Below are 22767 nucleotides of genomic sequence, written 5' to 3' on the forward strand. Positions count from 1 at the left end.
CCCTATTTTAGAAAATTGCATTTTCAAGGATCAATCTTGAACCTAAACCGAACCAGATCTAAAACCAAAAAGTAGGAGAGGGATGTACCTGATACGGAGTAAAATTAACTCCCAACGAAGGTGTTCCCGCCCAAGGAGATTACCAAAGACTGTTCCCACTGAAGATGACATAGCGTAGGGTGGAGCAGAATCAGCAGGATGGCTCTTCAGCAAGAACCTGATTCTTCACCAAGAATTTGATGGAGAGTGAGTGAGCACGACTTCAGATCACCTTTTCTGCCAAAAGGTGATATCAAGAACCCTTCTTGATCGCTCCTACAGGTACAAATCAAACTGGCAATGGCGGCAATAGCAGGAGAAGGTAAGAGCAGAAGATGGTGTCAGTCTAAATGTATGCTGTCTTCTCTCTTGTATCAGTAATATGATGGATGAATTGGGGTTCACCCTCTTCTATTTATAGCCTTAAAGAGAGGTTCTCCTAATCCCATTAGGAGTTTCCTAATCCAAATCTTGTATTTGGATCTGGACTCTCTTTAAGAGATAAGGATAATCCCTTATCTTATCTGCAGATAAAGATCGGCCTTCCTAATCTACTTAGGAGTTTCTTGATCCAAATCTTTATTTGGATCTGCACTCTCTGAGTGGATAGGGACAATCCCTTATCCTATCTACTGATCTAAATCCCAGAACCACCCCTCTTTAATTAATCTATTTAAAACAGTTCGAATTGGTCTTTAGGCCCATTAAGTCCATGTGCTCACTTATCCTCCAAACTGCTGCCCAATTGGATATCCTTGTATGGCGTGGGACCCAAACATTGATCTACACATCAACCACATGGGTTCAACCCAGCCTCTGTTACAAGGCCTGGCCGAATTCACTGTAGGAGACAATGAACCCCTGAGTCCATCACGATGGGCTCTTAATGGACCCTACATTTACACTAAATGGTCATTGGGTCAAGCCACCTTATAAAAACCCAAGGACTGTGGGCAGATGCAAGATTGGCCCATTAGGTATTACCCTCAATAGTCTTACACTTAACCTCTTAGCCCATAATGATCAAACACTGCCCGACAAGAGAGGACCTCTCCCTCGGCTGCAAGGTACAATGCTGCACTCTCTACTCACATGGATCCCGGGAACTAAAACCTTTTGCAAACATTTTGAAACCATAATATATATGTATATCTTTATATAAATATATTTTGCAAAACAAATTTCAACGGTTGAAATCGACTGCCGACAGTTTTGGTTTCCATCAGGGAGAGTGCATCCCCGATCATTCACTTTGTCCGACAAAGGGGCTGATCCTGTCACTATGATCACCCACTTAGATGAATTCTCGAACTGTCCCAACATACCCAGGTTTTGACCACCTCTAAGGATCTCACTGATTGGCATATCAAAGATAATCCAATCCAACACCTAGTGAAGTATCATAATCGAGTCTAGGGGTCAGGTGTAACATTCTAGTTTTGCCTATCTATCTCCAAGGTCCAGGGCAATACTGGAAATTTGGTCCGGTTCAGGGTTTCATGAAAACCCACACTACATGTACCTCAGGTCTCACCCTGGCAGTTGAGACAAGCCACCCCAACCAACTTGGTGGCACATCAGTGTTAGCTTTGGCAGGATAAATCTCCCCAGGTATATCCCACGGCTGTGAAGATTCTAAACTAATACGAGTTTCATATGTGTCAAGTTTAAGGGTATTACACAAAAACACACCATGATAACATGAATCAAATATGTACTTTATTCATTTACATTAAATGTCATAATGTACATCATTCTGATTGGAGCTAAGGGCATACACTATCTAACACTTCGACTTTGTGGCCTTGGTCTCATGTTGGCTAAGGTCTTGGCCTTGCCGAGGTTTTTGGCTTTGTGGCTTTGGTCTCATTTTGGCCGAGGTGCTTCCGAGCTCTCAACGTTGTCGGGGAGCTTAGTGGCACCTGGTCTTGGAGAGCCTTGTGCTCTTTGACTAGGCTAGCCGTGGTCCTTAGTTATCTCTGCTTCGGTTGCAAGTCGGGAGGGCGTGCGATGTTCGATGGCCATCCTCTTGCCATTGTGGTAGGGACGTCATTCCCGCGGTGCCTGTTGAGGGCTTGTTTTGGCCTTGATCGTCTGGTTGGTCGGGTCTTTCATGTGATGGTTGTCGGGCCTCGGCCGTTATAGGTCAGTCGGGTCTTTGACGAGGTTTCCGTCGTGCTTTGTCTTTTGGTTAGCATGGAGTTCGGCCGTTGAAGAAGATTATTTATACAACCCAGTCGTCGTAAGTGCTCGGTGTCGATCGTCGTCAGTACGTCTTAGTCTTGGCGCTCCATCTCTTCCGAGTAGTTCTTCCATGCCTAGGGTTGCGTTTGGTTGCAATGCAAACGCAAATATGTACACTACATATTTACCCATTTTTCGGTTCATTAATGCAAACACGGTTCACATTTTAAACCGTTTTGCATTCATCCTGTTTGTTTGAAATCGGTGCAAAGGTGTGGGCCCATCATTAATTGCTCCAATTATCTTATGCTCCAATACCTCAACTTTGGTCAAAAAGTTAATTATCAAATGAATACAAATTTGTATCCAAAAAATAGGTACAGTAATGCTCTCTTTTTAGAGTACAAAAGTGTTAAAATGCAATTTTACTTTGATAATCATTACCTTTTTATGTTTCAAACAAACGCTCACGAACGCGAACCGGGGTGCATAAATACCCTGGTTCGGCGTTTGTATCGTAAACAAACGCTGCCTAGTTTTCCCTTCTAAGGGCCGTCCCACCCAAGGTGACGGCAATGACCCCAACCGGGGGAGCTCAGGCTGCGGGCTTGTTGGTGCGGTGCGACTCTTCTCTGAGTTTATGTTCTTTGATATCGATGACCCAACGGATGTATCCGCATCGGATGAGGTCTTCCAGGTGGTGGCGAAGGTTGTGGAAGCTTTTGGTGTCGTGGCTGTGGTCTCGGTGGAAATCACAATACTTGTCCCGATTCCTCTTGTTCCCCTGGGTCTTCATTTTTTCGAGCCACCTGACAAAGCTGCGGTTGCGAATCTGCATCAATATTTTGGCCTGCAACGCGTTCAAGGGAGTAAATTTTGTACGTTCGTGGCGGGGTCCTCGGTCTACAGTTTGGTCGGCGGTCCCGTCTCTTGCTGTCTTTGCCCGATCTGCGTTCATCATGGTCCTTCCGCTTCTGATCATGTTGGTCCTCTTCACTCCTTTGTAGCGTCTGGGCTTCCTCGGCGTTATTTTACTTCCACGCATGCTTCATGAGCGTTCTTTTGTAGCAAGAAGCTGAACATTGAGGAGCGCAACCCGTTCATGATGGTTGTTACAACTACCAATTGGTCTAGAGTTTGGATCTGAAGGGCCTCGACGTTGAACCTTGCCAAGTATTCCCTCAAGGTCTCTCATTTCCTCTGTCATAATTGCATGAGGATGGTCGACATCTTTTAGTTCCTTTGGTTGGTGGTGAACTATGCCAGGAACTATGCCTCCAATTGCTCCTAGGAGGATATGGATTGTGGCGGAAGGGAGGTGTACTAGGTTGACGACTCCGTGGAGGGTGGCAACGAAGGCTTTGCAGATAAGATCCTCAGAGGAGCCGTGCAACATCATTATCGCCTTGAACCCCTCAATGTGATCGTTGGGGTTCGAGGCTCCATCGTACTTCTTGAACTGAGGAGGTCGCCAATCGGTTGGGGGAAGCTCATCGACGATCTCTTGGATGAAAACAGGTTCCTTTGCGGGTTGGCTGTGGTACTGCTCTGAGGGTCGGGCCGTCGGAGGAGTTGAATTTCTATTCGCTTGGCTGCGTTCCAGTTTGGCCAGCCGCTTTCTTAGTTCTCTGATATCGGTGTCTTTGTCGGCCGAGACCATGTTTGCGGACTTTCCCCCTTTTGGGATCGCAGGTTGGTCTCGAACCGAGCTGGGTTCGGCTATCAAGATTGTCAGTTGCTGTAGATGTTGGCCGAGCCTTTCTTTTGCCAGTACTCGATTGGTAGAGTGATGTGACCTATTGCGGGCGTCGTGCACACGAGGCTGGGTTGGGGAGTCAGATCTTCTGAATGGTTGCAGTTGTTCGCGGTCAGATTGATCCCTATGCCTGTCTGCGTGGCGCTTTCTGGGGTCCTCGGTGCAAGGATCGACTATAGTAGGCGCCTGCACGGCAGGTTGAATAGCTTGGGGGGCGTGTTCCGATTGTCCCAACATCTCCATCATGGCTAGGATACCGTTGACCTTCTGCTGCATGGCTTGGAACTACGCGGGGTCGACTCTTGCCTGATGCTGGGGCTCTTGAGGCGGGGAGCTGCGGAGTGAGCGGTGAATACAGAGGTGGAGAAATTGAAACAGATGAGGAGCTTACTATAGATGAGACTCATGGTATCTAAATATTTGGAGAAAGTGGTGAATACTGAGGTGGAGGTGAGCATGATCTTTGGGTTGTGTTTTATTGAGGGGGGGGGATTTGCAAGAAAAACCTTCAAGGAATTGAAAGAAATGTGTCCTTTAGAAAAATTTAAAAGGATAAATGAAGTGGAAGATTCCAGCCACAAGATCAATGGTGCTCAAGGTAGTTTAAGGTCATGTCTCTACTGGGAAGCTGGTAATGAAGAGGGTAAGGAGGTATCCAAACAACCATTTGAATGAAATGTGAAATTAGAGTTAGAAAGGATCAACAAGACTACTTGTAGTTGATAGTTTTTTTTTTTGGAGGTTCCTAGTACAGTGAGATGTTTCAGAAATAAAAAAATTTCATCATATGGTTCAGGTTTTAAAATTTGTTTCCAGCTTAAAAGGGGGTTTATTTGGTCTTGGCCTGGTAAGGTGGAAAAAGATAAGAAGGTTGGTAAGAGAAAGGTAGGCATTGCTTAAGCCACTGAAGATTCTCTGGAATGATCAAAGTATAAGTTGGGGTTACTGTATTGCTTCTGTGGAAATTTGGGATGGCAAATTGGGTGAGGAGGGCAGATTTCTGTTTTTATTTTTTTATTTTTTATTACTTTTATGCTCTGATTGGGTTAGTTGTAATGGGGGTCTTTTCTAAGTTGAGGCAGCTTGATGGGTTCTAGAATGTTGGGTTGAGATAGGTTTAGGTTTTTTTCCCCTTCTTCTTGGGTTACTTCTGCTCACCTTTTCTTCTGTCTTCTCCCTTTTTATTTTAATAAATTTTGATTTTTAATACAAAAAATAGGTTGGTTTTCACCTACTAATCTCCTGTCCATTTGTTACCCATATTTGGAAATGTTTTTTTCTCTATTTGGATGCAGGTGGACTTTTGCTATGAGCTTATCTAGTTTGTTTTTGCATGGCACCTATAGGTTACTGAGAAAAAGAGGAAGAGTTATGTGGAGATGTAGAAGGGCTTCTGTTCTATGGTTGGTGTGGGAAGAAAGAAATGCAAGGATTCTTAATGATAAAGAAAGAAGGAAGCAATTGTGAATGCATTACGGAAAGGGTGACTCATTGGGTAGAATCCTTGAAATTGTTATTACATTATTTATATGATGTGATAAGTCAGAATTGGGGTTAGTGTCTGCTTCAAAAGGATTGGGAACCACCAGAGGATAGTTTTAATGTTTCATGAAGTTAAACTTTGATGGGAGCAGTTTTGGTAAATCGGGTCCCTTAGATGTAGGGGGGGGGTCTTTAGGACAAGGAAGGTAGTATCTTAGTATTGTTCTCGGGTCCTACTGTTTTTGGGGATTCCATAAGGGCTGAACTTTTTTCTGTATTATATGGACTTCAAAAGGCAAAAACAAAAAAGAATCTGGATAGGTTGATTATTGAAGGTGACTCATAGGTGGTCATTAGCTGTTTGAAGGATGAAAAAAATGCAATTTGGGCTCATAGAGAAATGCTAAAAAAAGATTAGGTGGTTAACTAGAGATATGATGATAATAATTCAATGGGTTCCAAGAGCGCAAATGGTGTGGCTGATACTTTCTCTAAGCAAGGGGTCAATAGGTTCAGCTGTTTTGGCCTCAATTGTAATTTTGTATGTTTACGTAATGAGGAGAGGGAATCTCTCTCTCTCCTAGACATATTTTTCTTCATTTTTACTAAAATCTGTTATTTATCAAAAAAAATATGAGGGACTTCAGCCTGGGTATTTTAAAAATGATCATTTGTTTGAATCATGAATCCTTTGCAGTGGTTTGGATGTTTTTACAGAGGTAAGAGGTTTTGAGACTTTTGTTTGGGGAATAACACCAAATGACCAGAGACCTCTGAAAAGCCATTTTTTCAGAGATCCGAGGTTCATCAAATGTTATCAAACTTGCCTAATTCCAACCACACTTGATTATGTTCTTAAATGTTGCAGAACATAAAGCTTTATTCATAAGAGAAAGACAAATAATACTACAAAACAGATGATCTCTTCATCAGGGGAGTTGAGAGAATCACACTAGGCTCATCCCATCCCCAAGAAGATGCTTAATCGGTTTTTGTTGTGAGGTTTTAATCTTTTCTTATTGTCTTTATTGGAGCATTGTTAATCAAGGGATGTTTTGGTGGGTTCATCTATTTTGCATGGCTTGTTATTAATTTCAATCTTACATTGCGACTAATGTTTCAATCAGGGCATTTGAACTAATATATTTGTGTTAATATTAATATGCTTGAACTACCAGGAGACTAATAATGTTTTGAACCAGGTGTTATGGAGATATCATATCTAAAGGCACTCCTCAACAATATCTCTCGTCTTGGTCATCTTTCTTCTAACAATGTAGATTCTGAACCAGTTAAGAAGTACTACCAGAAGTTAGATGAGATATTGAAGCTACTGAGGTCCATACTTGATGGAATTGTTGATTCTGACAAAGCTTCTGATGAAATTCTTAATAAGACATTTGAAGAGCTGGATGGGTTTGTTGATGAAGCTAGGGAGCTTATTGAAAGCTGGCATCCAATGATGAGTAAAGTTTATTTTGTATGTTTCTGTTTATATTTGCATTGATTATATATACTTTTAGATGCCAATTTTTCAGATATATCCAGTCATTTTTTGTGAATTTTAAAATGCATGTGACATCTTCCCATTTTAAGGATATTTTCTACCATTCCCACTATTTAGTTATTTAGCCTTTTTTTGTTCTGGTATTTTTTTTTCTGCTGACCTTTTTTGGGTTGTGCAGTGCAAATATCTAATCTTTCAATGATCCTCATTAAGTTAAATATGTTGTTTTGGAGATCAATTGATGGGGGGGGGGTGTGGATCTTGGCATATTTACTTATCCCTTTAGGTGTTACTGATTTTACTTATTTTGAATAAGTTAATTAATTTGTCATATACATATATTGTTTTCAAGTAATACATATATTCCTTTTACACTGCATAGATGAATTAATATAATCTTAGTCACTATTTTCTTTTTTCTTTTTCTTTCCTTTTTAAGTAATTTATGGTTTATATTACTTTATAAGTAACATTCACAAAGTACACAAAATAATCATGTGACCCTTACATAGTGAGTGATCGTGCAATGAGATTCTCTATAATAACAAAGGGTCATCTCTGCACAGAGTATCATGTGAAAAGTAAGGTTGGGAGCATCCCCAACAACCTTCTGTACTGATGGTCAAGCATGTACTGTTGCTGTGTATTCCTAGAGAGTAGAAAAATATTTCATCTCTCTCTCTCTCTCTCTCTCTATATATATATATATAATAAAATAGGACGGTCCATGTCAGCATGTCTCCCCTTTGAGAGAAGCTATTTATCTATTTTCTCCATTTTTGCATTTTTTCTATTTTTTAAAATATAAAAAAGTAATTATTGTCTATTTTGATTAGATCAATAAAGCTGTACACTATTAGAGAGAGAGGGATACTTTTGGGTTTTCCAAGGCCTCTTATTTTAATGCATGTTATTATTACTTTTAAAAAGGCATTTAAGAGAGAGAGAGAGAGAGAGAAGGGGGGGGGGGGGAATAGTAATACAACATAATAAAGTAAAATATTAATATGTCAAATAGTAAATAGGTTGAGGTTAAGCAATCAAACATAAAACAACAAAAATAAAATATTATTTAAAAATCCGCTAAACTTCCACTTAAAACTAATAAATGTTAACAAAACATAATAAAAATTAAAAACGTTTCAATTGCACTTAAAAATCAAACTTAATAAACACTAATAAAAATAAGAAATTTAAATACAAAAAATATTAATTGATAGTTTTAATAGTATTATGATTTAAACATGGGTTTCATATATTGCAAGTAGAGCCCGTGTTCTAATGTTGTATTTTGTTTTGTTTATTCTTTTTTATTTTTTTGTTAATTTTGTACAAATGCATTTTTAATAAATTATTTAATAATATTGTTAAAATCAAGGTTTTTAAAACCAAACCGGATAGGGAACTATTCTAGGGATTGGTTCCCTAGTCGAACGGTCTGACCATCTGGTCTGAATGGACAGCCCTCTCTGATAGAAAAAATAAGAAAAAGGCCAAAAACCATTGTCCTGGTGGATGGTTTGACGGTTTGGTCACCCGGGTTAGCGGTTTGCTGACCAAATCAATAGTTTTTGGCCAAAAAGCGGTTTTGGGGTGAAATAGAGCGGTTCTTGGTCTTTTCGGTCCAACTATCCAGTCCGGTCCGGTTTTGAAAACACTGGTTAAAATTAATACTTTTATGAGTTGAGACCTTTCTTGTGCATAGTGCCCAAGAGACTTATATAAAATAGAGGACCCATTAAAATGATATGAAAATAAAAAATTAATGAAAAGTTAAAATGTAGAACCTGTTTTATCACTCAAACGAAAAGGACAAGCTAACAGGTCTGTGTTAACCCATTTTCCAAAGCAGTTCCAGTAGTGATGCACTCTATTATTGCTTCTAGAGCTCCTTGTTTTCTTTGAAAATTCAATTATTCATTTCCTCTCAAATTGTCCATAGTATTGTTGCTCTAGTACATTTCTACAAAATCCTTCCCTCTTCTTTGGCCACCTGAAAACAGACGGTGCAAATAGATTTGACATGCTAGGAGGATTTGGCCACTTGCAGCCAAATAGAGACAGAGACCAATCCCAAATGCAAGAAACAAGAGGATATGAGATTAACAAGTGATAGCATGTCTCACCATTAGTTTTGCAAAGTAAACACCAAGGAGAAAGGCAACAATTAGGTTTCCTCTTTTGTAAGGTCACAAGTGTTAATCTTCTCATACATAGCCTTCCAACAGAAAGCCCCAAATCTCTTTCACAGGGAACTGATGTGTGGTTACAGATGGCTAGGAGAGGACCTCAAAAAAAGAAGTACAAGAGAAAGAGCCAGAGGGGGATGGGGTCCAAATCCTAGAGTCAGGTTTAAGGGGGTTTAGAAACACCCCTTCAAGATTTTGAAGGAGTCTTAAGAATAGTTGGAACTTCACAGTCCCTTAAGCCTCTTTGAAATCTCAACTCCCAATCAAAACCAGAATGGGAGTCCGAAGGTGCAATAAATTTTGACACAAATTCCCCTTTGAAGGAGGATAAATCATACAATGAAGGAAGTTGGTCTTTCAAAGGAGACTGTCCCATCCAAGTATTTTCCCAAAATTTCACAAAATTACTAGAACAAATGTCAAACCCGATACAAGAGAGAAAACTCGGAAGAATGGCATTGATAGCCTTCCAAGGGGAAGCTCAAGTTGCCTTGGTAGACACTCTAGCATCCCAACCATTGTCTGTCTGCTCGTGAATGCTTAAAATTACCTTATGCCACACAACTTATCATGTTCATCAGAAATCTCCATAACCATTTCCCAAGCAAGTTCAAATTCCTCTTGTCTAAATTGCCTAATCCTTGGCCTTCCTGTTTTTTACTCTTGCAGATCACCTTCCAATTAATCAAATGATCCTTTCTCTCCTCCCTTGGTTTCCATAGAAAGTCTCTCTTTATCTTTTCCAACTGTTTTCCCACTTTCCTAGGAATCCTTAAGACCTAGAGGAAGTAAACTGGAAGGTTGTGTAGAGTGGATTTTACTTAAGTGATTCTGCCTCCTGGGGAAATGTAATCCCTCTTTCCACAATGTCAACTTCTTAGAAAATCTTTCTATATTTGGGGCACAGAAGCTATGTTTTCTTGCATTAGCACCTAAAGGAAGTCCCAAGTATTTTAAGGGCCAAGAAGATACCTCACCACCTACAATCCTAGCAAGGTCTTCTACCTCCCCCTGCTCCAAGTTCACCCTGCCTAAACAACTCTTTTCAACATTGACCTTGACCTTGAGATTGGAGATTCTTTCAAAGGCTTGTAAAACTAGCCTCAGGTTCGTAACCTAGAGTCACTCCCCTCACAAAAAAGAATGATATTCAATCTATTAATGGGTGACTACCATACCATCTCTTCTGACTTCCTACCCATTTATCAATTGGCTGCTCTTTGTCTTTTGCATTAACCTACTGAAGACATCTCCTAATAGTGTAAAAAGGAAAGGGGATAAGGGGTCACCTTGCCTAAGTCCTCTACAAGCTGGGAAGATATCCACATGCGTTAACAAAACAAACCTTAAAGTGGAGCAGTGATTCTTGGTTACTTATTCTAGGTAATTTCAAAGATAGAATGCATTTCATGTTTTGCCTATCAAAGTGCTCATGGTTATATGATCGTGATGTAGAACATAATGGTAGGCAATAAAATTATTACATCTTGTCTTGAAATAAGCATATCATGGGTTTGAGTTGTTTAGAGGGGGAAAATTGATGCAGCAGCATGCACTTGGTTAAATCTATTTAAGCCTCTTTGGAAGCCCAAATAGAATCCAACAGATCTAAAGAGAAGGAAAAAATGACCTGAAAAAGTCTTTTGGCCTCATTCTTCATCTTAAAGGAATTTTATGCGAGAAGAATTGGTAAAACCAGAAGCAGGAACTACTTAAGATACGATTCTTTTATTGACTTTGTAGGTATCTTAGGAATAGAATTTTTAAGTTTTCTAGAAGTTTACTGTTATTTCAGAATTACTATTTATGATAAACTTCTGAGATGTAAATCAGTCCTCTAATATCAAGATTAAATTTAGTGATTAGCAGAATAGAACAGATCTGAATAACTGTATAAGAGAGGAAGATGGCAAAGAGAAGAGGTAAGAGAAGAAGAAGTCGAATTAATCACCCTTCTCCTCTAACCCTATTTTTTTATTAATCTCTAAAAAATTGATGATGACAAGTATACCCTTAAGTGGGCGGCCAGCTTGGTAGTTACATAAAGAAAGTAAAATAAGAACAAATAATAGGCCCATTAAGTGAGGCCCATCAACATAAAATAAAAGGTAAAATAAAGGATATCACATGAGAGGTTGTTAGGGCCCATTCGGCCCAGTCTCTTTACACTCCCCCTCAAGCTGAGCATAGATGTCAATCATGCCCAGCTTGCTTATATAGTGTGTCAATTTCCCCCTGGGAACTCCCTTGGTTAAGATATCAGCCAGTTGCTCTTCTGATGTGATAAATGGTAAACAAACTTCTCCTGAAGAGACTCTTTCCCTTATGAAATGCCTATCAACCTCAGTGCGCTTAGTTCTGTCATACTGAACAGGATTATGTGCAATGTTGATAGCAGCTTGGTTGTCACAATAGAGCAGCATCATTGGTTTTTCGTAGTCCACCCCCAACTCCTCTAGAAGGGATCGTAGCCATAGTAATTTTGACACACCATGAGCCATTGCCCTGTATTCTGCTTCAGCTGAAGATCTAGCAACTACTGATTGTTTCTTACTCCTCCAAGACACAATATTCCCAACAACCAGAGCACAATAACCAGAGGTGGACCTTCTGTCATCAATACATCCTGTCCAATCTGCATCAGTAAAGGCTTCCAGCTTCATGTGACCATGCTTAGCAAATATAATACTTTTCCCTGGAGTACCTTTCAAGTAGCACAAAATCCTTTCTGCAACAGCTAGATTAGTATCTTTGGGAGAATGCATAAACTGACTGAGAACACTTACTGCATAGGAAATATCTGGTCGGGTCATGCAAAGGTATAACAACTTCCCAAGCAATCTCTAAAACACTCCTTTATCAGACAAAGGTGCACCATCTGTGGTAGAAAGCTTATGATTAGGATCAATGGGAGTGGAGATGGGTTTAGCTCCAAGTTTACCAGTTTCAGCAAGAAGATCAAGGACATATTTGCGTTGAGATATGAATATACCATTCTTAGATCGAGCAACTTCAATGCCCAAGAAATACCGAAGATCTTCCAAATCTTTGATGTCAAATTCAGAGTTGAGAAATGCTTTTAGTTTACTGGCCTCTTCAATGTCATTCAATGTCATTACCCGTGACTACAATATCATCAACATAAACAATCAAGAAGGTCACCAGAGAGTTAATTCTCTTCAAGATAAGTGTATGATCAGATTGTATTTGAATGTAGCCAAAGGAGACAAGAGCAGCCTGAAATCTCTCAAACCAAGCCCGAGGAGATTGTTTGAGACCATAAAGGGATTTGTGTAGTTTACACACCTTGTCTTTCATTTCTTTCCCATACACTCCTGGAGGTAGAGACATATAGACCTCTTCATGCAGTTATCCATCCATTCAAGAAGGCATTCTTAACATCAAACTGGTGTAGGGGCCAGTCAAAAGTAGCTGCTAGAGAAAGTAAAACCCTGACTGAAGTCATCTTAGCTATAGGAGCAAATGTCTCCAGATAGTCAATGCCATACATTTGGGTGTAACCCTTAGCAACCAACCGAGCCTTAAACCTCTTAACAAAGCCATCAGAGTGATATTTAATAGTAAATACCCATTTACAACCCACTGGTTCCTTTCCTTCCGGCAAGTCCACAATGTCCCATGTATGATTCTTATGCAGTGCATCAAGTTCGGTCATCATAGCATCCCTCCATTCAGCTTGAGATAAAGCTTCCAGTACAGACTTGGGTATCACATGGGAAGAAACAGAGGCAAGAAAAGAGTAGTAGGAAGGGGAGAGAAGGCTGTAAGATAAGTGTTTGGATATACAATGGGCTGTACACTTCCACTTGTCCTTGCGAAGAGCAATAGGAAGGTCAAGGTCTGGAACAGTCAGAGATGGGTCAGTAGAGGGCTGACTTGTTTCCTCAGGAATGATGGGAGTGGCAAGATGCTCTTTTGAAGGAGTGGAAACAACCTGCACATGTCTGAATCTCCGCCTTTGGTACCACCTCTGGAGAGCAGGAGCAGAAGCAGGAGGGGGAGCAGGGACATCAGGGGTAGGTCTAGTGGAAGAGGTGGACACCCCATGATCGGACTCACAAGGAATGGGAAGCGGAACAGCTGGAGACATAGCAAAGTACTCATCAGATTTCTCCCCCTCAGGAGGAATACTAAAGAAGGGAGTTAACTTTGCAAATGTGACATCCCGAGATACAAAGCGGGTGCCACGAACCGGATCAAAACAATAATAACCCTTCTGTGTGGAAGCATATCCCAGAAACACACACTTATGAGCCTTGGGTTCAAACTTGTGCCTTTGGTGACTATGAATATGCACATAGAAAGTAGACCTAAACACACGAAGAGGAAGAGAAAAGAGATCCTCATCCGGGAAGAGAAGACTAAAAGGGGTTTTAAAGCCAAGGACCCGGGAGGGCATACAGTTGATCAGAAAGGTAGCAGTAAGAACATCTCCCCAAAACTTTATAGGAACATGGGATGCAAATAAAAGGGATCTGGCAACCTCAATCACATGCTTGTTCTTTCTTTCCGCCACCCCGTTTTGTTGTGGAGTGTAGGAACAAGAACTTTGATGAATAACCCCAAAAGTTTCAAGATAGGTGGAGAGGGTTCTCTCAAAATACTCATTAGCATTGTCAGAGCGGAATATTTTGATACGGGTATTAAACTGGGTGAGGATGAGTTTATGAAAATTTTTCACAATAGCTGGTACTTCATCCTTGGATTTCATGAGATAAATCCAAGTGTAACGTGAGTAATCATCAATGAAAAGGATAAAATACCTGTAACCCCCCATGGTTGGCATGTGATATGGCCCCCACACTTCCGAGTGAACAATATGGAAAGGAGAAAATGATCTTTTATTGCTAATTGAATAGGACTGTCTACAATGCTTTGCCAGCTCACATGATTCACAATGAAGACTTGATAAAGACATTCATTTTCCAACTTTGATACCATGTAAAGAGACTGGGCCAAAGCAAGATAGTTCGTCCCATCTAGCTTAATTGTGGTAACACCTGTCAAAACGAAATCTACTGGAGCAGGTCCAGAAGCTGGCACCTGCTTGAACTCACTTTCGTATGTCTCCATTAATCAAACGAAAATCAAAGAACAGAAAATTTTGACTATGTAAACTTACTTGAAGTCAAACCAGAACTTGGGTGCTTGAAAAACTAGGGTTTTGCTCCGTCCAGCAAATGGGCGGGAGAGAGAAGACACTGCCGCACCTACCAGAGTAACCCAAACTCTTCCAAACCCGAACCGCCCTCCTTTAGTAGTCACAAGACACCTTCCAAGCACAGAGCGCCACACCCAAGCTTCACCTTTCCTGGTAACTCGAAAATCTCCAGTCGGCTAGGGTTTTGGGCAGCAGCAAAACAGCATCACTTCTTGGCAAAATCTGGTCAGAACTAAACTCTCCAAACCCTTCTATAGAGAACCTATCTCTCCATACACTCTCTTGATTTTAGAGTGTACAGGAATAAAGAAAAAAAAGAAGAAAGAGGAACTGAACCCGCTTTGATACCAAGATGTAAATCAGTCCTCTAATATCAAGATTAAATTTAGTGATTAGCAGAATAGAACAGATCTGAATAACTGTACAAGAGAGGAAGATGGCGAAGAGAAGAAGAAGTCGAATTAATCACCCTTCTCCTCTAACCCTATTTTTTGTTAATGTCTAAAAAATTGATGATGACAAGTATACCCATAAGTGGGCGGCCAGCTTGGCAGTTACATAAAGAAAGTAAAATAAGAACAAATAACAGGCCCTTTAAGTGAGGCCCATCAACATAAAATAAAAGGTAAAATAAAGGATTTCACATGAGAGATTGTTAGGGCCCATTCGGTCCAGTCTCTTTACATTCTGGACTTGTTTTATATAGTAATTTCCATAATTGCTATTCAATAATAAACTCACAATTTACTGTTTTTAGTACTTTCTTGTGCCTTTACATTCAAATAATTTTAGTAACATAAAGAAAGTGTTATTATAGTTTTAGAGACTTAAGAGTCCTTAGTTTTAAAGCAACTATAAGTTGATTTGGATCAGTTTCTTAGTCTAGATTGGAGTCTGTAAAGGGAAATAAGGTTTAGTTTAGTGAGCTATGGTTGTTACCAGAAAATTTTCTCTTTATTATTTAATTTTTTCTCTTTCTAAGTTCTTGCTCAGACTTTGGTGGACAGCAAGCTGTAAACTTGCTTCCTCTTCCCTATTCTTCACTAAATCACCCAGAGCCCCTTGACCGCACAAAGCCCACTGCCCACCACAAGATCTGAAGTTTGTAGGGCCCTACCTTGTCCTTTTTTCACATAAGTATATTTTTATTATGTCTTTATAACACTGCTGCTCAGCAGAGAAAGCAATAAGAATAATTTTTTGGGTAAATTATTTATACCTCTCTAGGGGTTTCCATAAAATGCTTATACCATCCCTTGGGTTTTCCTAAGAAGTTGTACCCCTTTATGACCATGAAACTACATGGATTTGTTAATGGAAGCAGAATTAAGATTTTTTTTTTTGGGAAAAAGATAAAGTAATTTTATTCAATGAGAAAGCCAAATACAACAAGAGTCAGACCAACTAGGCCTTCCTGAGCCCACAACATATTACAAGAACATCCATGATTTAGTACAAAGAAGGAGATAAACATTCTGACTTTTAAACTCCTCATTCACCGACACCCAGGAGCAAATCTTCCCCACCACTTTCTGCACAATCTCATCTGGACTTTTAGATTGATTACAGAAAATTCTATTGTTTCTTTCCATCCAAATGGACCAAAGAACAGCCTGCGGAATATTATTCCAAACAAGCCTGCCTTTCTTGCTAAGACCCTCCAATCTTCAACTCATAAACGGCTCCTTCACAGACTTAGGCATAGCCCAACACACCTCTAATTTCTTGAAGAAATGTCCCCAGATTGAAGAGGAGATCGGACAGTGAATGCACAGATGATCTATAGATTCAGCACCCATGCTGTATAAAAAAAGGAGGGATCAGGAATCTGAATACCCCTTCTCTCCAAGTTGACCCTAGTTAGACATTTATTCAAAACCATTGTCCAAACCAGGAAGTTAACCTTGGAGGGACAGGTGGGGTTCCAAATCTGCCCATCCGGGAAGTTCTCCTGACCTGAGCTGCACATCTTAAGGAAAAGGGATTTAACTGTGAATCTACCATCTGCATTCCACTTCCAAGTCCATTCATCTTCCATACTCGTATCAATTCTCTGATTTTGAAGCTGCCCCATCAGACCTACATACTCCTCCACTTCCCAGTCTAGCAAATTCCTCCTACATAGGGGAGTCCAAGAGAAGGAGCCCCCAGCGGTACTAATGTTATCAGCAACTGAAGAATCTTGATTCACTGCAATTTGGAACAGCCGGGGAAAAGCATCAGCCAAGGGGCCTTCCTCACACCAGGAATCCTTCCAAAACTTGATTCTATCCCCTTTTTCAACTTTAAACTTGACCCCGTTCATGAAAATAGTACTGATCTTAGAAATACCAGCCCATAGAGAACTACCCCCAAATGAAAGGGGATCGAGAGTTTTCCAATTTCCCCAATCCACGCCATACTTAGCCGCAATGAGGCACCTCCACCAAGCATTTCTCTCATAAGCAAATCTCCATATCCATTTGCTAAGAAGAGCAGCATTGAAATCCATTTGCTCCAACCTCTTTGCAATTTTATTTGGAATTGGAAAGCGATAAAGAAAGTGTGTTGGGAGATTGGACTGGGAGCTCTTAATCAATGTAACCCTACCACCAAAAGATAAATCTTTAGCCTTCCAAAGAGCCAACCTCTTCTCCATTCTCTCAATGATTGGACTCCAGATTGAAGAAGAGGAACATTTTGCCCCAAGTGGCAACCCCAAATACTTAACCGGAAGGAGCTCCATATGGCAGGCCATTATCTTTGCACAATCTTCCAAATTTACAACTTGACCCACTAGGATGGTCTTACTTTTGTTCAGATTGACTTTGAGACCCGTAACCACTTCAAACCAACTCAGAATTCCAAGAACTGTTTCCAACTGAGGCAGAGATGCGTCCACAAAGCAGAGGGTATCATTAGCAAACTGAAGAATATTAACTTTCTCTTTACCTGGAGAGATAGCAAACCCATTCCATAATCCCGATTCTGCAGCCTTCTTACTAAAAAGAGTGAGGATTTCCATAACACAGATAAACAGCAAGGGTGATAGAGGATTGAGAATGGGTTGCCCATTAATTAGGATTGAGAATTTAGAGGTCTTAGTACAAACACTAACCTAGTTTCTCCATTTCTGTCCAAAATTCATGCATTCCAACACCCTATCCAAACAATTCCAATTGACATTGTCATAGGCCTTCTCAATGTCAAGCTTACAAACAACCCCCAGAATACCCTGTCTTCTCCTTGAGTCAATTAACTTATTAGCAACTAAAATTGAGTCTACCATCTGTTTGCCTGGAATAAATGCACTCTGATTATTTGAAATAACATTACCTATCACCCCTTTCATTCTTTCTGCCAAGACTTTCGCCATGATTTTATAGAAACTGTGAAGTAAGCTAATAGGCCTAAACTCCTTAATATTCACAGCCCCCCTCAATTTTTGGAATAAGGGAGATAAAAGTGGCATTTAGACTTCTTTGTAGGGACGTATTTGCATGAAACTCCTGGAACACCTTCATCACATCTTCTTTCACAAAGTCCCAGCACTTCAGGTAGAACAGATTGGTAAAACCATCCGGCCCAGGTGATTTATCACTTTCAAGCTTCTTAATTGCTGCACTGACTTCCTCTTCTGTAAAAGGCCTTTCAAGCCAACTTTTCTGGGTCTCACTCAGTTGCTTAAAGGAGAGATTGAAGGGAAATGGTCTCAGCTCCCACTTTTCCTTGTAAAGTTCTTTATAGAAAGAGGTTGCAACTGCTTTAATCTCTGAATCAGATTCACCACATCTCTCATTCCATGTCAACTTCTTAATAGCTGAAACTCTATCTCTAGCATTAGCCACTTTGTGAAAGAAATGTGTATTAGTTTTGCATCTAAATATACTTCCAATTCATGTAAGTACCCTCATTTATAAACACTAAATACAGTTCTACCATCTAATTTTTATTTTATTTTTTCCTTTGTCTCCCACCTAAATATTATGATAGGAAAAATTTGCCTCAAAAAATTACAACAAGGATGTTTTTATCCTTATAATATACGAAGAGGTGTCATAAAAGGGTGAATTGGACTTTTGAAAAGTTTTAAAGATCACTTGAGCATTTTCAGTTACTAAAGTTGATGGCATATCAGCACTTAAAAGAAAAGGGGAGGTCTCAATAATTTACCGATTTTTAGCAGAAAATTTCAGCCCATTGCTTGAATGTTTTTTTCTCTCTTTGATCTCTTTCCTCTGTTTAGTTTAGGTGTTTCTGCTGTAAAAAATTACCAAATCAGATCTGTTTAGGGACTAATATCTGCATTAATAAATCTGTTCTTAGCTTTCTACTCCATGATCATGAGAGGTACAAATTTCCTGTAACATGATCTTCATTTCTTCTCCTCTGATGTATGGGACATTTGATTAGGCATGTAGTGTGCTTGGTAGTTGGAAAGTATTTTTCTTTGTTTCTTCATGTATAATAAATTGTGCATGTTCTAAGGCTCTGGTTCTGACATGATCCAGGTTTTACAAATTGAATCAATATTGGAAAGAATTCAGGCTTCTGCATTGGAGGTCTTCCAGATACTGAAGTCTTTGCATCAAAATCTATTTGCTGATTTGAGTTCAGCATCTCTTGAGGTATGTAACAAATGAAAAGAAAATCTATGTATTATGGAGCAAACATATTTTCTTGTATTCATAGTCTAGACAGTGCATCATTTTACCAACTTGGTGTAAAAAATGAAGAATAGGTAAAAGAACAGTTTTCCTATTTGTATATGTGTAAATCTTATATTGAAGGACAACACAAATGGGTTTAAATAGCTGATTTTATTACTTGTAATATTGGAAACTTCAACTAACTATTACAATGCATAACATTCAGCTAACGCTAGCTGATTTTGAGCACCTAAAAATATGTTGAGATATGTAGACAATGATATTGTGTACCTCACACATTTTATTACAATGTATCACATTCCCTAACACTTTCTCAAACTCACAATGCTTTGCAAACAAATATATCGTGAGTTGAAACTAATGGAAACTGTCTGCAAGTAAATTTGCCTAATGAGAAAAAGTGTTTATTGTTATATGCTGATGTTGACTTGCCTGCTGCTGAACTGACAAAATTAACATCTAGGTAAAATATGTTGTCTGCTGCTGAAGAAACTAGTGCTGAGGAAGTCAAAGCCCAAATGGCTTAACTTTGTTCAAAATGACTCCTGAAGATATAGCCATGCAATATAATGGCAAACTGATGCAAGAGAGAATTCTGGGATACAATACAACATGAGCTACATTAATATAATGCATCAATGTAACTCTTAACACTCCCCCTCAAACTGATGCAAGGGCATGAGCATCAGTTTGCTCACAAGGAATAAGTGTTTGGATCTTGTCATGCCCTTTGTGAAGATGTCAACAACCTGCACATTAGAGGCGACATGAGGGAGAGAGATGGGGCCAGCAAGAAACAAGTCACGGATAAAGTGGTAGTCCACCTCAATATGCTTCGTCCTTTCATGAAAGACTGGGTTAGAGGCAATCTTTGTAGCACTAGTGTTGTTTGCATACAGAGGACTTGGTGTAGGAGGGGCATGACTTGGTTCCTTAAATAGAGATTGAAGCCAAACAACTTCACTACAAATTTTGGATATTGCCTTATATTCTGCTTCTGTAGAGGAATTGGAGTCAGTTTGATGCTTCTTGCATTTCCATGAGATAAGAGAGCCAGCCATGAAGACACACCATCTAGTTGTGGAATGGCATGTGTTGGGTCAACCAATCTAATTTGCATCAACATAGGCCCTCAGTTAGACAGGAGAGGATGAAGAGAAGAATAGACCATGGATAAAGTGCCCTAAACATAGCGGATGATCCGATGTACAACAGTTAGGTGGTCTAGAGATACGAGTAGAATGACACAAAGGAACAGGAGGAACAATTGAGGAATTTGAAATTGGAGTGTCACTTACAAGATTGTCTGAGATGGGCGAAGGATCTGGACCGGAAGGGGTCATAAACACAGGCAATGGACCGCGAGGGGGAGATGTACGAAACGTAAACATCCAAAAACATGAAGATGGGAAAGATTTGGGTGGGAGCCAAGCATCTTCTGATGAGGAGACATGTTAGCAAGAACCGTGAAGGAATAAATTAATCAGATACATAGCCGTACTAGCAGCCTCTACCCAGAATGTGGGAGGCACATGTGACTCTTGAAGAAGAGTCCTCGCAACGTTGAGAATGTGACCATTCTTTCTTTCTACCACACCATTTTGCTAAGGAGTGTCTGGACAATACGACGTGCAAAAGGATCATAACAAAGAAATCCCTTGTGGTTAGGACTATATCCCACAAAAGCACAGATAAAGGATTGAGCTGAAAGCTTTGAATGTTCACAAGGGGTAAGATGAATGGAACATAAACATCCAAAAACATGAAGATGGGAAAGATTTGGGGGGAGGGGAACCAAACATCTTCTGATGAGAATGTGGGAGGTACATGTGACTCTTGTAGAAGAGTCCTCGCAACACTGAGAACGTGGCCATGCTTTCGTTCCACCACACCATTTTGCTGAGGAGTACTTGGACAACACCATTGGACTTGTATGCCATGATGTTTCAAATAAACCAGAAATTCTCCATCACTGTATTCTCTCTCTGAATTTGAATGTAAGACTTGCACACTTGATTGAAACCAAACTCAAACCATAGTATGAAACAACCGAAAGGTTGATAAAACTTCTGACTTGTGTTTGAGAAAGTAGATCCAAGTGTACCTGGTATAATCATTAATGAACAATACAAGATATTTGTATCACAATTGAGAAATAACATATGAAGTCCAAACATCACTATGTATAATTGCAAAAGGTGAAATAACATGTTCTGCTTTGTGAGTGAATGGCAAAATATGACTCTTACTCAAACAACAAGGAACACAAGATGTATCAAAAGTTTTCAAAGAGGAAATTTTAGTTCTAATAAAACCAGACTCAAACAAATATTTAAGTTTTTCAAAATATGACTCTTGCTCCCAATGATGTCATGTTTCTCACCATTGGCAATGACAATATGCTTATGGTGGGTCTTAGAAAGCTTGTTTGATGGTTCATGGTAGGCTCTAGTCATATGATTCGTAGCACCAGAATCAATTATCCAAACTTGAGAGGAGGAAGAATAGTAACCAGAGAACTCACCATATAGTCCAATAGTAGAAAAGGCAAATGAGATAGCAAAGGATACTGGTGGTCATATTTCTTCCTTATTTAAGGAAGTAGAAGATTCATCTTTGGAAGTAGAGGCGTCGGACTTCTGTCCCTCAAACGCCTGATAAGCTCGTGGCTTTTTCTTCTTCATGGGAACCTTGGGTGGGCAAATTGAGCAATCTAGAATGATATAACCATGTTGTTTGCAATAGGTGCAAAGATTCATTTTGCAATGTGAAGCTATATGTCCAAACCCTTTACATTCATAACATTGGGTTTTGAAGGGACCCTTTCCACCAGATTTCTTACTCCTGTGTGCAATGAAAACAGTATCAGTCCTTGAATCAAGTTGCTTCCCCTCTATGTTTGCAGCAGTTATGAGCCTAGTCTCTCCCCTCAACAACTCTCCCATAATAGAGTCTAAATCTAGAAGAATGCCTCTACTCAAAATATTTGACCTGATTATTTCATGTTCAGGTCTCAGCCTCATAAGGAACTGGTTCACCCTTCTATTCTCAAAATGCTTCTACAGATACTTGACACACTCTGTGGGATCAGATGGATCAGTGTGAACCAGTTCATATTCAGCCCAGAGATCAATAAAGCCTACAAGGTATGCTTGTATCTTTTTATCCTCTTGGCAGTAAGCAAAGATTTCTGATTCAATCTAGTATTGCCATGACATATTGGACTGATGATAAACCTTTTTCAAATAAGAATACATCTCATAGGCCGTTTTCAGTCTCCTCATGGAAACACCAATGTGAGGCAAAATGGAGCTTAGAATCTAGGATGCTAATTTCTGTTGTCCAGCTTTCATTGTGTAAAGGCTTTACTGTTTGCTTCATTAGGTTTGCATACAGTCCCATTCAAATAGCATTTGAGTCCATTTCCCTCAACAAAGAAATTGAAATGGAACTTCACAGGAATAATATCTGTCTTTTACAGCCATCATAAATAAATAAAAGCAACCCAGGGAGTAATGTAGCAGCACTGGTATTTGTATTTCAAAGTTATTAACCACTTCACTTAAATCAGCAACAATTTAAATATTGAAAGTAGTATCATAGCAACCAAACACACAACTTTCTCAAAAAAAAAAAAAAACGAGGTCTAAATGTCAAGACAGAAGTAATGCAGACAAACAGCAATGGAATCTGGTCCAGGAGAAGTATATGGTCGAACAACTTCGGCAGAGATATGCCACTCTATAGAGGAATCGAAATCCTCCAAGATCAACCCAGAA

The 22767-nt window shown here is 39.7% G+C and overlaps 1 protein-coding gene across 2 annotated transcripts in view; it reads left to right on the forward strand.

Annotated features, from left to right (window-relative positions):
- The window catches only part of PUB4 (RING/U-box superfamily protein with ARM repeat domain-containing protein), a 40372-nt gene that overhangs the window by 13564 nt on the left and 4041 nt on the right, over window positions 1-22767 (forward strand). For both annotated transcript variants that reach the window (XM_010245618.3, XM_088891297.1), the window contains exons 2-3: window positions 6664-6941; window positions 18830-18946. In XM_010245618.3, the coding sequence (XP_010243920.1) occupies window positions 6669-6941; window positions 18830-18946 (390 nt within the window). In that variant the 5' untranslated portion in view covers window positions 6664-6668. The remainder of the gene's footprint in view (window positions 1-6663; window positions 6942-18829; window positions 18947-22767) is intronic.

The sequence above is a fragment of the Nelumbo nucifera genome, chromosome 7, assembly GCF_055504915.1.
Source record: "Nelumbo nucifera cultivar China Antique chromosome 7, China Antique-T2T, whole genome shotgun sequence".
NCBI classification, from domain to species: domain Eukaryota; kingdom Viridiplantae; phylum Streptophyta; class Magnoliopsida; order Proteales; family Nelumbonaceae; genus Nelumbo; species Nelumbo nucifera.